General features: G+C 45.4%; 2 protein-coding genes across 2 annotated transcripts in view; both read left to right on the forward strand.

The window, feature by feature from the left end:
* Positions 1 to 13,871, forward strand: part of LOC126991823 (uncharacterized) — a 74,574-nt gene that overhangs the window by 42,363 nt on the left and 18,340 nt on the right. The window lies entirely within an intron of this gene.
* Positions 6,000 to 8,473, forward strand: LOC126991822 (uncharacterized). The gene is made up of 2 exons (XM_050850490.1): positions 6,000 to 8,122; positions 8,218 to 8,473. The coding sequence occupies exon 1, from the start codon at positions 6,212 to 6,214 to the stop codon at positions 7,835 to 7,837; it is 1,626 nt and encodes a 541-aa protein (XP_050706447.1). The 5' UTR covers positions 6,000 to 6,211; the 3' UTR covers positions 7,838 to 8,122; positions 8,218 to 8,473.

Here is a 13,871-nt window from a genome sequence, read left to right on the forward strand (position 1 = left end):
CGAAGGGTGCGTGGAGACATGATCGAGGCTTATAAATGGATGAAGGGCTTTAATAAGGGAGACATTCATAAGGTTTTATTGGTAAGAGAACCGGGTAGGACACGAAGTAATGGGTTTAAACTGGATAAATTCAGATTCAACAGGGACATAGGCAAAAATTGGTTTACTAACAGGGTGGTGGATGAGTGGAATAGGCTTAGCAGTCATGTGGTGAGTGCCAATACAATTGTCACATTCAAAAATAGATTAGATAAATTCATGGACAGCGATATTAGGTGGGGTTAGATACACGGGAGCTTAGGGTCAAAGGAGCTGCCTCGTACAGGCCTACCGGCCTCTTGTAGACTCCTGCGTTCTTATGTTCTTATGTCAGCGCCCTGCCCCAAGAATCCCTGGATTCAGCGAGTCTCGACTCGTGCAGCTCAGGACGGAGTCGAACGAAGCGCCGGTACTCATCGTACGTCCAACCGAGTCGCTTATCCACTCTGCCCTGTGTCGGCCATGAGGATACGCATAGCATCCTCTACGGGGTCGCGATCAGTATCGCTTGTTCTGTGACTCCACATCTGCAATACCTTTGTCCACCTCCTGGTGACTGGACTGCAGACCTTCTGAGGATAATGACTGCGGAAGGATGTCTGCGCCACGCACCCCGTGCTCACGATGTCCGGGGTGCCGCTGCATCCCTGGCCCTCGCTCTAACCCATTCTCTGTGCCGCGTCATGGAGAACGGCCAGTAGAGCACAGCTTCCTTTTTTATGGCCAACTATCTCTCCTTCTCCACGGACGACGCCCCTGCGTTGCACTGGGACTTCCTGCGTCGAGGAAGATACATCAGGAAAGTGTGTTGACATTACGTCAGCCGCGAAAGCAGGTGGAGGAGGCTAGGGGCACTCCAATTTAGATTTTCCTTCTCTTTGCCCATAAAAGGAGGACTTCTGCGGGAAGAATGCTGCCTTATCTGTCGTGGTCCTTTCCTATTGTGATTACATTTAGGCTTAAATGATTTGGCCCAGTGCTCCTTTAGATTTGTTGAACTGGTTTTCCTCGTGTTGGGTCACGGAGAGGATTCTTCAAAATTGTACACTTTACTAAGTTCGGGTGACTCGGACCGTCTCTACGCATACCGACTTGGGACGCAGAAGTAGATTCAGGTTTGTGGCACTTCGATGGAGTCGCCTTCTCCAATGCTCCAAGTGGGAGTTAGCTATCGTGCACTAGTCATGGAGGGTTCCCAAAATGACGGTTTTGATCTCTGAAAAACCTAATTTTGGGAACCCGGAATGACTAGTGCACATTCCTTACTTCCCCCCCTCCTTCCCCACAGAAGGTTCCTCCAGCCTCCGTCGATGCGCCTTGAAAGAATGGAGCTTGCGGCACCTATCTCTGCCTGTGTGCAGGTGGCGCTGCCAGCAAGCACCCTGCTCGATTGCTTCTCTCGACTGTTTCACACTATTATTTGTGTTTTCTAGTGCAGCCTAGACACGTTATAGTCTAGAAGTTGGGATATTTGCCGTTTTTGAAAACAGTAGGATTTACGATAGGTTACAAGATGGCCAATTGCAGGGTCATATCTTGGGTGACAGTGGCTACCCCTAATGAACCCTAATGGACCCCATGAAGAAGCATACAACAGAAGCCACATCAAAACCAGAAACACAATTGAGAGGGCTTTTGGGGTGCTTAAGCGTCGCTTTTGCTACCTTGGCACAACCATGAGAACAAACTTGGACACTACCAAAGCCATCATCGTTGCCTCAGCAGTCCTTCACAATATTGCAATTCACACTAGACTTGATATGGATGAGGAAGTAAGGGATGTACATGCAGACATGCAACGTGAAAATAATGCTCTTGATAATGATCCTGCTATGCAAAATAATGATGCAGCTCTGCAGGGTCCTCTTAAACGAGAGCAAATCATCAGGGACTTCTTTTAAGAACTTTGCGTGGCAGGCTACCTAGACCTGGATTCCTCTCACTACCTTCAGCCCTTTTATAGCTCTCACTATATTAGGTGTATATATACCTGTTTGCATGTATGTGACATGGATGGAATAAATCATGATTTTTTCTAAGAAAAAAAAATGATGTATTTGATTTAAATCCGATTTTTTTATTCAAATTGATTTTCCTTTACGTTAATGATTTTTTTGTATTAATCCTTGCTTGTTTCCACTGATTATTTGTGTGTCTTATGAAGCCCTTTTTCTTCTATTAAACTTGGCCAATGTTAAATGAAACTTTTTTTGTTTTGTTACAACAAAGGAGGCAGCTCAAGGGCACACAAAAAAAGAAAACAATAATAAAAAAAAAGCCCGCTACTCGCTGCTCCTAAAAAAGAAACAAAAGAGGTGGCCGAAAGCAAGATCAAATACGGGAGGAGAGGTGTCCTGATACCCTCCTCTTGAAAGAGTTCAAGTCGTAGGCAGGAGGAAATACAGATGAAGGAAGATTGTTCCAGAGTTTACCAGCGTGAGGGATGAAAGAGTGAAGATGCTGGTTAACTCTTGCATAAGGGGTTTGGACAGTATAGGGATGAGCATGAGTAGAAAGTCGAGTGCAGCGGGGCCGCGGGAGGGGGGGAGGCATGCAGTTAGCAAGTTCAGAAGAGCAGTCAGCGTGGAAATATCGATAGAAGATAGAAAGAAAGGCAACATTGCGGCGGAATTTAAGAGGTAGAAAACTATCAGTATGAGGAGGAGAGCTGATGAGACGAAGAGCCTTAGCCTCCACTCTGTCCAGAAGAGCTGTGTGAGTGGAGTCCCCCCACACATGAGATGCATACTCCATACGAGGGCAGACAAGGCCCCTGTATATGGACAGCAACTGTGCAGGGGAGAAGAACTGGCGGAGACGGTACAGAACGCCCAGCCTCGAGGAAGCTGATTAAGTAAGAGATGAGATGAAGTTTCCAGTTGAGATTTTGAGTTAAGGATAGACCGAGGATGTTTAGTGTTGAGGAAGGTGATAGCTGGGTGTTGTCAAAGAATAGGGGATAGTTGTTTGGAAGATTGTGTCGAGTGGATAGGTGGAGAAACTGTGTTTTTGAGGCGTTGAAGGACACCAGGTTCTTCTTGCCCCAATCGGAAATAATAGTAAGGTCTGAGGCTAAGCGTTCTGCAGCCTCCAGCCTTGAGTCATTAAGTTCCTGTAGGGTGGGTCTTCTATTAAAAGAAGTTGAGTAATGCAGAGTGGAATCATCGGCGTAGGAATGGATAGGACAGTTCGTTTTGGAAAGATCATCATCAATGAACAACAGAAAAAGAGTGGGAGATAGGACAGAACCCTGTGGGACACCACTGTTAATAGATTTAGGGGAAGAACAGTGACCGTCTACCACGGCAGAAATAGAACGGTCAGAAAGGAAACTGGAGATAAAGGTACAGAGAGAAGGATAGAAACCGTAGGAGGGTAGTTTGGAAAGCAAAGATTTGTGCCAGACCCTATCAAAAGCTTTTGATATGTCCAGCGCAATAGCAAAAGTTTCACCGAAACGGCTAAGAGAGGATGACCAAGAGTCAGTTAAGAAGGCTAGGAGATCACCAGTAGAACGCCCCTTGCGGAACCCATACTGGCGATCAGATAGAAGGTCAGAAGTGGAAAGGTGCTTTTGAATCTTCCGGTTAAGAATTGATTCAAAAGCTTTAGATAGACAGGAAAGTAAAGCTATAGGACGGTAGTTTGAGGGATTGGAGCGGTCACCCTTCTTAGGCACAGGCTGTATGAAGGCATACTTCCAGCAAGAAGGAAAGGTAGATGTTGACAGGCAGAGGCGAAAGAGTTTGACCAGGCAGGGTGACAGCACGGAGGCACAGTTTTTAAGGACAATAGGAGGCACTCCATCAGGTCCATAAGCCTTCTGAGGATTGAGGCCAGAGAGAGCATAGAAAACATCATTTTGAAGAATCTTTATAACAGGCATAAAGGAGTCAGAGGGGGATGAGTACGAGGAATATGCCCAGAATCGTCCAGAGTGGAGATTTTAGAAAAAGTTTGAGAGAAGAGTTCAGCCTTAGAGATAGATGAGACGGCAGTGTTGCCGTCAGGACTGAGGAGTGGAGCGAAAGATGAAGAAGTGAAGTTGGAGGAGATGTTTTTGGCTAGTTCCCAGCAGTCACGGGAAGAGTTAGAGAAAGCAAGGTTTTGGCATTTTTTATTAATGAAAGAATTTTTGGTTAGTCGGAGAATAGATTTGGCACGATTTCGGGCAGAAATGTAAAGTTCATAATTAGCATTAGTTTGAAGGCTCTGGTACCTTTTGTGAGCTACCTCTCTATCATTGACAGCACGAGAACAAGCGTGATTAAACCAAGGCTTTTTAGCGTGAGGAGTAGAGAAAGAACGAGGAATGTATGCCTCCATTCCAGAGACAATCACCTCTGTGATGCGCTGAGCACACACAGAGGGGTCTCTATCCTGGAAGCAATAATCATTCCACGGGAAATCGGAAAAGTACATCCTCAGGTCGTCCCACCGAGCTGAAGCAAAATGCCAGAAGCATCGCCTCTTCGGTGGGTCCAGAGGGTGTACAGGAGCGATAGGACAGGATGCAGAAATAAGATTGTGATCGGAGGAGCCCAACGGAGAGAACAGTTTGACAGAATAAGCAGAAGGGTTTGAGGTAAGGAAGAGGTCTAGAATGTTGGGCCGGTCTCCAAGACGGTCAGGAATACGTGTAGGGTGCTGGACCAACTGCTCTAGGTCGTTGAGGATAGCAAAGTTGTAGGCTTGTTCACCAGGATGGTCAGTGAAAGAGGATGAAAGCCAAAGCTGGTGGTGAACATTGAAATCTCCTAGGATGGAGATTTCAGCGAAGGGAGAGTGGGTCAAGATGTGCTCCACTTTAGAATTCAAATAGTCAAAGAATTTTACATAGTTGGTAGAGTTAGGTGAGAGATAAACAACACAGATGTATTTAGTAATAGAATGACAATGAAGTCTTAGCCAAATGGTGGAAAATTCAGAAGAGTCAAGGTCGTGGGCACGAGAGCAAGTGATGTCGTTGCGCACGTAGGCGCAACATCCAGCTTTGGATTGAAATTTAGGATAGAGATAGTAGGAGGGAACAGAGTAGAGATTGCTGTCAGTAGCCTCAGAAACCTGTGTTTCGGTAAGGAAGAGAAGGTGAGGTTTAGAGGAGGAGAGATGATGTTCCACAGAATGAAAATTAGAGCGAAGACCGCGAATGTTGCAGAAATTGAGAAGAAAGAGGTTCGAGGAGTTATCAAGACACCTCTCGGGTCGGCAGCCAGAAGGGGAGTCCTCCCTGGGGGAATTTGTGGTCCCCCCCCCCAGGCGGGGACTCCGAGGCTTGGTGTAGGTGCGCCATTTTGAAATTTTAATTTTGGGAAAAGGTGTATATGTTGTGTGAATGTAGTGTGGTGTGGATAAAGAGAGGGTCTGTCTTTTAGACCGGGAGCCCAGAGGGTTGGGGGTAGCCGGAATACTAACCAATTTTCCTTCCTGCCAGTGTTCCATACGTGCATTGTTGCATATGAAACTGGACGACTGGCATGATATCTGTGGTGGATGTGGCTTCAGCAGCCATTTAAATTCGACACCTCAGCTACCCTAGGTTAGCTTTTTGACCTAACCACTTATAAGTACCTAGAATGTATGAGTTGTGGGTGGAGTTGTTCCAAAAAATTGATGACAGCAATTTTTGGTGGTGGGATGGACCTGCCAGTCCCAATTATGTAAGCCACTCCAGCTACCCTAGGTCAGCCTGAGAGCTAACTTCTCAGAACCTTTGCCAAAATGTTTGTGAGGATCCCAGGAGTCATAAATGGCCAATGACAGCAGTTTCCAATGGTGGGGTACCCCCGCCAGCCCCGCCCAAAGTGCCATGCCCCCAAAGTTACCCTAGGTCAGCCTGAGAGCTAACTTCTCAGAACCTTTGCCAAAATGTTTGTGAGGGCCCCAGGAGTCATAAATGGCCAATGACAGCAGTTTCCAATGGTGGGAAACCCCGCCAGCCCCAAAAAGTGCCACGCACCCCATGCTAACCTAGGTCCACGCGAGCTAGGCTACACATAACTCCCAAAAACATGGTATGAACTGCCCATGCAAAGGTGTCACAAGTACATCCAGAAACAGGATACTTTGTAACCCTTAGGCTATAAAGGTATTACATGTATTACTCGTTTTAGCAGTAATTGTCTTTGACTCACTAATTCTTGCTAAATCCTTCTCTTTAAACCCTGCTGTAATGACCATCTTAGAAAAGGGTGCCTTCTCAATCCGAAGAACAACGAGGAATTTTAGCAGGTCGGCTGTTGATCTCTCTCTTGAACAAACTGTCAACAAGGATGCCAGTTCAAGCGCAAGAGGAATTGTTGCATTCCGGAACTCGGACCAAGCCTTGCGCCGATGGGCGTTGACAATGACACAGAGGGCTCTTGCGGTTTCGGAGCTGAAATCATTGGTCGGGATAGAGCAGGAAAACGGCACTGCAGCACAATGTCATCCATCACAAATCAATAAGGACAATATCCAAATGAAAGCTCTTGGAAAGACAATCGACACCTTCTGCAACCCCTTCAGCGATGAGGCCCCATCAACTTTAGTGAACATTGCCACTGGACGTGCAGCAAACGCAGCAACACAAAGTTATCTTCTTTCGACGATACGAAGAGGCCAAGAAGCTAGAGAGAAGTTCGAAGAAGAATGGGACGAAAACAGGAAACGCTTCACCCAACCCATAAAGAAAGTCAAAGTCGCTAACTTCGCCGCAGAGAACACGAAAAAGGGGCCGTTGGCAAGTGCATCAAAGAGGGCACAGACCAATGCCGAGAACCTCAGGGATGCATTTGTCAAAATGATCGTTGTCGCCTCTCAAGACTCCGCCGTGGACCTCAGACACATCTTAAAATACCCAATAATCAAATACCCTCTAGCGTTTGCCCACTGCGATGGTTCCCTGGTCAAGACCGACAAATCTTCTCTCCTGCATCATCTGGAAGCTGTACAGATGGAAACCATCAATGAACTCGACCACCCTGAGCTCTACACACACGTGTATGATGGAGGACTTCTCCTGCACTCCATCCTATCGCAGACCTCCATTGGAGCATCCTATGCATCAATTGCGCGGACGATATTGTCGGTCATCTGTGCCTCAAAGGGAAAAGAGGTTCACATCTGCCTTGATAAGTACCTAGAAGATTCGATCAAAGGAAGCGAAAGAAAACTTCGAGGAGCAGTTGACTCGGCTTACAACATAACCGGACCAGAGCAGACCATCAGGCAAAGTGGAAAAAAGTTACTGGCAAATGGGATGTTCAAAGATCAGTTGGGGAGATTTCTACTGCAGGAATGGGGGAAGGAACATTACTGGCACATTCTGGAAGGTAAAACTGTCATTGCATCCTTTGGTGGAGATTGCTTGAGCTTCGTACCAGACAAGGAAAGCCACCACATCACCGTTACAAGACCTGCGGAATATCAGGGAAACCATGAGGAGGCTGATACCCTCATATCCTTCCACGTTGCCAACACTTCAGCGAGCCACATCTGTGTGAGAGCCTCTGATACAGATGTTCTGGTGATCTTGATCGGGATGCTGGCGAGACAACGTCCAGAGGTTCGTGCAGCCAAGACTGTCATTATGGAGTGTGGCATGGGGAACAGCCGTAGGTACATCAACGTCAGCAACATCACCGATGGTCTAGAAGACATGAAGACAGGTCTACCAGAAGCGCTACCGGGGTTCCATGCATTCACTGGATGTGACTTTACCTCTGCTTTCTACAGGTGGGTTTGTGAGACCTCTGCGTTCAAAACTTGCAATAGCGAGAGGTGCAATGATATAGGGCCTAGGAAGAAACTTTCCTAGGTTCCTTTCTATTCAATGTCAATGCTATAAATACATTACTCTATCAACTAAGACTTTGATTTCAACTTCTATTTCAGAAAAGGCAAGGTTAAACCGCTCCAGATCTTAGAGAAGGACACAACAGGCAGATTCATAGAAGCATTCGTTGGCCTTGGGAAAATTGGTAACCTAGACACTGAGGCAATATCTGCATTTACCTGCCAAATGTATGGTCAAGACAAGACTGAAGACGTCAATGAAGCCCGATACCTGAGACTGATCGATATGACTGGAAAGGTTGAGAAGGTAATCTTGTAGCCAGAGAAATGGAGGGAGAATGGGTCTAACACTTTATATCGTAATCACTTAGAAAATTTTCAACATCCTTCCCATCTTTTCAGGAGAAGCAACTCTCGCATGTCAAGAAGCTGGACTGTGCTCTCCTACCACCTTCATACAAGGCATTAAAAGAGAAGATTCGAAGATCAAACTATGTTGCTGCTCTGTGGTGCAATGCTGATTCGCCTGCTCCTATGTGTAACGAATCACCCAGTGATTACGGATGGTGCCTTAGAGATAACCTCCTAGAGCCACTTTGGTTCAGAGGTGAAGAAATGCCACGTTCACTACACAGTGAGGAAATCGACAGTCAGGAAATTGCTGCAGATGATGAATCTGACCTGATGGGCTCCGACGAGGAAACTGATATAGAAGCTTGGAGTGAAGATACAGACTCTGATGACGATAGTGAAATATAAATTTGACTGTGCATGTATTCATTGATTGATAGATTCATTTCCATGACGTGACTAGCTTTTACAATGTCCAAGGGATGTGAAATCAAAGACTATATGTGGATCGACTGAAGTTGATTGCATTACTGGTAGAGGATAATATCACGGACACTGTTTCTTATAATTCTCAAGTTTTTGAAGCATCTTGCTCTACACTATTTTCATTTCAGATTTTGTCGCAGATCTTGAAGTTCAATTAGAGTGTTGTACATGTATGTTGCAACCAATTAAATGTAGACAAACATTTTAGAAAAAATAATAAAACGATATTAAATGTAGTAGTAAAAATCATTATCTTTATCACTTTGTTTCCAATAACAGCAATTTTACAGGCTCTAAAACACATTTTTGAAGGTTTTGAGAAGTAAGCTCACATGTTGACCTAGGTTAGCTTTGGGGGCGTGGCACTTTGGGGGGGGGGGGCTGGCGGGGGTACCCCACCATTGGAAACTGCTGTCATTGGCCATTTATGACTCCTGGGGCCCTCACAAACATTTTGGCAAAGGTTCTGAGAAGTTAGCTCTCAGGCTGACCTAGCGTAACTTTGGGGGCATGGCTCTTGGGGCGGGGCTGGCTGGTGTAACCCAACATTGGAAACTGCTGTCATTGGCCATTTATGACTCCTGGGATCCTCACAAACATTTTGGCAAAGGTTCTGAGAAGTTAGCTCTCAGGCTGACCTAGGGTAGCTGGAGTGGCTTACATAATTGGGACTGGCAGGTCCATCCCACCACCAAAAATTGCTGTCATCAATTTTTTGGAACAACTCCACCCACAACTCATACATTCTAGGTACTTATAAGTGGTTAGGTCAAAAAGCTAACCTAGGGTAGCTGAGGTGTCGAATTTAAATGGCTGCTGAAGCCACACCCACCACAGATATCATGCCAGTCGTCCAGTTTCATATGCAACAATGCACGTATGGAACACTGGCAGGAAGGAAAATTGGTTAGTATTCCGGCTACCCCCAACCCTCTGGGCTCCTGCTCTATTTAGAGAGCATGCTGAACTACTCTCCGGTGTTGGTGAGACAATAGGGAAACGGTTAGTGAGGACATGGGAAGGGTCTTTGGAGGGCTTCAGCTTCCTTCTCACCTCCCATATATACCTCACCGGGAGTGGCTTGCGCCACTCCCTATATATATATATATATATATATATATATATATATATATATATATATATATATATATATATATATATATATATATATATATATAGATATATATGTAATTTTAATCATTATATATTTTACTCTTAATATAACACTTAAATAATTTAAAATACAGTAAATTTAATTTTGATTTAAATCATGATTTTTTTTCTCTGATTATAATCTAAATCAAAATAAGCCTGTATAATGTGGGTTCATAGCTGACTGTAAATAGGTATATATTACCTAACTTGTACAGATGATGGTAATAAAGAAAAGAACTTCTGATTATAGAATTTACCTTCCCCTACAGGTGTTATTGAAGCATGACTGTACGAGGTAAAAATGTAGTGCAGCGACTTGCCTGAGGGGCGAGCCTCCCATAACTCACTCTACGAAGAGGGTATCTTTTTGGCCGACTGGTTAAGGAGTGGCTCTCCCGTCTCGCTGGTCATGGGTTCGATCCCTGGAGCCGACAAAACCTTTCCATGTCTGGATTAATTTCTTGTGTGTTTTGTCACACGTAGTGATCATGTGGGAGTGTAGTCATTATCTCATCGACACCTGATCCTAGGAGCTCCCACCAAGGGATGGCCACGGCAGAAGAGTTTCCATCTCTATTCAGACACTTCCTCCCTGCCTGCTCCAAGTTTCTCAAGGATCTTTCACCCCTCTCCCTATAGTACTCCTGCACCCTATCTCTCCATTTCACTGGAGGTCGTCCTCTAACATTCCCTCCCTCTATCTCACTCACACAGTGGCGGATCCAGGGGGGGCGGGGCGCCCCTCCCTTAGGAGATAAATTGCGCTCTCTGGGGGAGCATCATTCCTGTGAACACTACTACTACCCTACTAATTATAATGATAATAATAATAACAATAATACTATTACTACTACTGCTACTAATACTACTAATACTAATAATAATAATAAAATAAATAAACAGACAAAACAAATAAAAAAAATCATTACTCATTTCATCCATTCTACTCACACCACATGCACTCCTCAAATAACTCATTTCCACTGCCTGCACTCTAGACTTTCATTCCAGGCCCATGTTTCGCTTGGATATCTCTTTACCTCCATGTTCCCACTTCTGCCGTTCATGATACGTCCCAAAGACCCTACCACCCTTCTTCCTTGCAATGTCTTTCTCTTGTCTCTCCATCCGTACCACCATGCTTACACATAACTGATCCAAGGTACTTAAACTAATTATAATTAACCTCTTTCATTTCTTCACTACTCAAAATTATTTTTCATTTTTGTTTTGACATCCAGTTCCCACTCTATATGGGCATACAATATCCACAAACTCACTTCCACTCCGCTCACAAACCATCACTTTACTTTTGTTGACATTTACTTTAAATTTTCTCCTTTTACATACACTTTTAAAAACACTGACCAAATTTCGTAAGTCACTTTCATTTTCTGTAAGGAGCACTGTGTCGTCAGAAAATATGATTGAATTCAGCACCATTCAGCAGAGCGTGTAGTAAAAAGGAAATTCTTGCATTTCATTAATGTGCTCATAACATAGATTTGCAGGACCCATTCTATCTTGGAAGACCATGAAATTATGAAATCAATGTCCCGCATTGAAACAAAATGCTTACACACACACACACACACACACACACACACACACACACACACACATGGATGTACAGTGAATAAACAAAACAAAAATATCAAATTACTGCCGGTTTATTTTTATTTCCCTAACTTATTTTTGAGGACCTCTTCCTCCAAGAGAGCAATTCTTGCTCTAGGTCTAGGTTGAGCTTCTGCCAGTTGTGAACTCAGCAACTCCTGCCGCATGGCCTCTGTCTGCAGTTGCATCTCTAGTAATTCGTGCTGCCTAGCAAATGCTTATTTACGCCACTGAGTTCCCTCCGTGAGGGCTGGGAATGACGTTTCAAATCTTCTGTGACGACGGAGACTCTGCCAAGCAAAATAATGAAAATTAGTAAAACTAAATGTGCTACATTTTGTCCTTTTCCCCTGCACTTGAATACCTTTGTAACGTTCTCTTTCTATTATCTTCTTGTTTATGGGTGTCGCTACATCCCTTTTTTTGCTAGGGCTGCTGCTTGTGTGATTAATTATGGAAGGTGGGAGGATTTCCGTGGGAACCACTTGTGAGACAGCCTTAAGAAACTGGATGGTGATAATGTACTATGGGGGGGGGGGGGGGGATTTGGGTATGGTTCAGTAATCTCAAATGAGCAGCAAAACAGGCTCCAAATGATAACACTCAGTAAGGTTGTATATAATTATGTATTTGGTTTCCTTTTGCAAAGGTTAGCGGAGTACTAAAAAAAAAAAAAAAAAAAATGAATGACTGACAAGCTGCAGGCCTCTAATCTAGCTAGCTACCGGCACAAGGGAGATTTGGGGAATACACAGTATGCTTAGCTCTGGTTGCTGGAGGCGGAGAAGCAGGAGCTGGCGTGAGTGTCAGGCTCGGCAGGGGACGTCCACGATGGGAATGGGCGGTCCTGGTGATGGACAGACGGGCGCCGCTTGATGTGGAGATGGAGCGGCTCGGGTGGTGTGAAGAGGCGGGCGCCGTTTGATGTAGGGAGCAGCTTGGGCAGTGGTAGTTCGGCCCCCAGGGCAGTCGAGGGGCAGGTTACCCCGCCATACAAGTTCCCATCCTGTAGTCCTTCTCACACCGCAGGCCGTGGGTGGTTTTTCGGTGGGGGGGGCTGAGTGGAGAGATGGACACCTCTCTCACTCAACTCCAACTCGCTGCCTTTCTTTGCTTCCTGCTGCTCGTCTCCTGACTAGCCTGCCTCACACAGCAGGCCGTGGGTGGTGTGTAGGTCGGGGGCTGAGTGGAGAGATGGACACCTCTCGGACCAGCCCGCTTCTGTGTTTTCTCGCTGCCTTTCCTTGCTGTTGGGGTGTTCGTCTCCTCGCGTCTCCCAAGCTTCTGGTGCTCTTCCTCCTCCTCCTTGCTTACTCATCAGCTTCTCCCCTCCATCACGTGATATTTTAACCCCGCATTACTGACTCTCTCTCCCTTCCGGAACATTCTTTTACAATCAAACCCCTACCTATCTAACTAACTAGTTATTGGTTTCTTGGAGGGGTTCGAGGCTTTGAGATGAGGGATTTCAGTAACTCTCGGTCATATATTTATTCGCTCATTCGCTCGCCGTGTTATCTTCTCATAACCTTTTATGCACTTACATTCCTCAGCCACCCATTCACTCTTTCACTCATTCACGCTCCCACTCGCTCACACTTACTGTCACTCACCGACTCACTCACATTCGGACCGTTACACGGCTCCCTCCTTCCTGAGATCGAAATCCCTTTCTCAAAGTCTTGAACCCATTGGTAACATGTCTAAAAACAATCACATTACTACTCACTCCACATAAAACATTTAGTTACATCATATATAAAACATTAGATAAAAACCAATCAAACTTCTAAATGTAAAACACTCCATTCCTTGATTACGTCAAGAACTTACAACAGCATTGTCTTTAACAGCGGCCAACAACAACAAAAAATATCATGGCTATCCACTGGTATGGGCACGAGTGCCCTGGGGTCTCATCGGGACCCGGCATCCTGGCGGGGTGTCAGGTTGGTACCTTCCCCACCTCCCCTGGCATCCGGGGTGGCGTGGTATGGCCTTCCTAGCCACTCCCACACCTTCCGCGGGGAGCCCAGGTCGTCCCAGAGATTACTGGTGGGGTTGACGATGCTCTTCTGGGTCTCCACGTTTCATCGGGCTTCGCCACCCCCGGATACGGGAGAGATTTACCAGTGCCGTATTGCACTGCAACAAAAGGAGGGTCTATTTACCAACTATCCTGCACCGCACAGATCTGTTCCAGGAGCCAACCTAAACTTCTTCACTTAGCCTTCGTGGAGGACTTCTCTCTCTGGTTGGACGTTGTTCGACTATCTTCATCGCTACTGTCCACCGGTGGCACTATTACTTCCTCCTGTTCTATGAGGATTTGTTCTTGTCCTCCATATGGTGTTACTTTATCTGCCGCTTGTTGTATCTTAGTTCCGTTAAAGACATTTTCTAATGTATAGGCACTCCCCATCCCTAATTATTTCTTTAACCTTGTA

Source organism: Eriocheir sinensis, unplaced genomic scaffold (genome assembly GCF_024679095.1).
Source record: "Eriocheir sinensis breed Jianghai 21 unplaced genomic scaffold, ASM2467909v1 Scaffold348, whole genome shotgun sequence".
Classification (NCBI taxonomy): Eukaryota; Metazoa; Arthropoda; class Malacostraca; order Decapoda; family Varunidae; genus Eriocheir; species Eriocheir sinensis.

What these genes read in the sequence shown, in the direction of transcription:
- LOC126991822 (XM_050850490.1), top strand. Translation starts at nt 6,212, where the DNA reads ATGACCATCTTAGAAAAGGGTGCCTTCTCAATCCGAAGAACAACGAGG.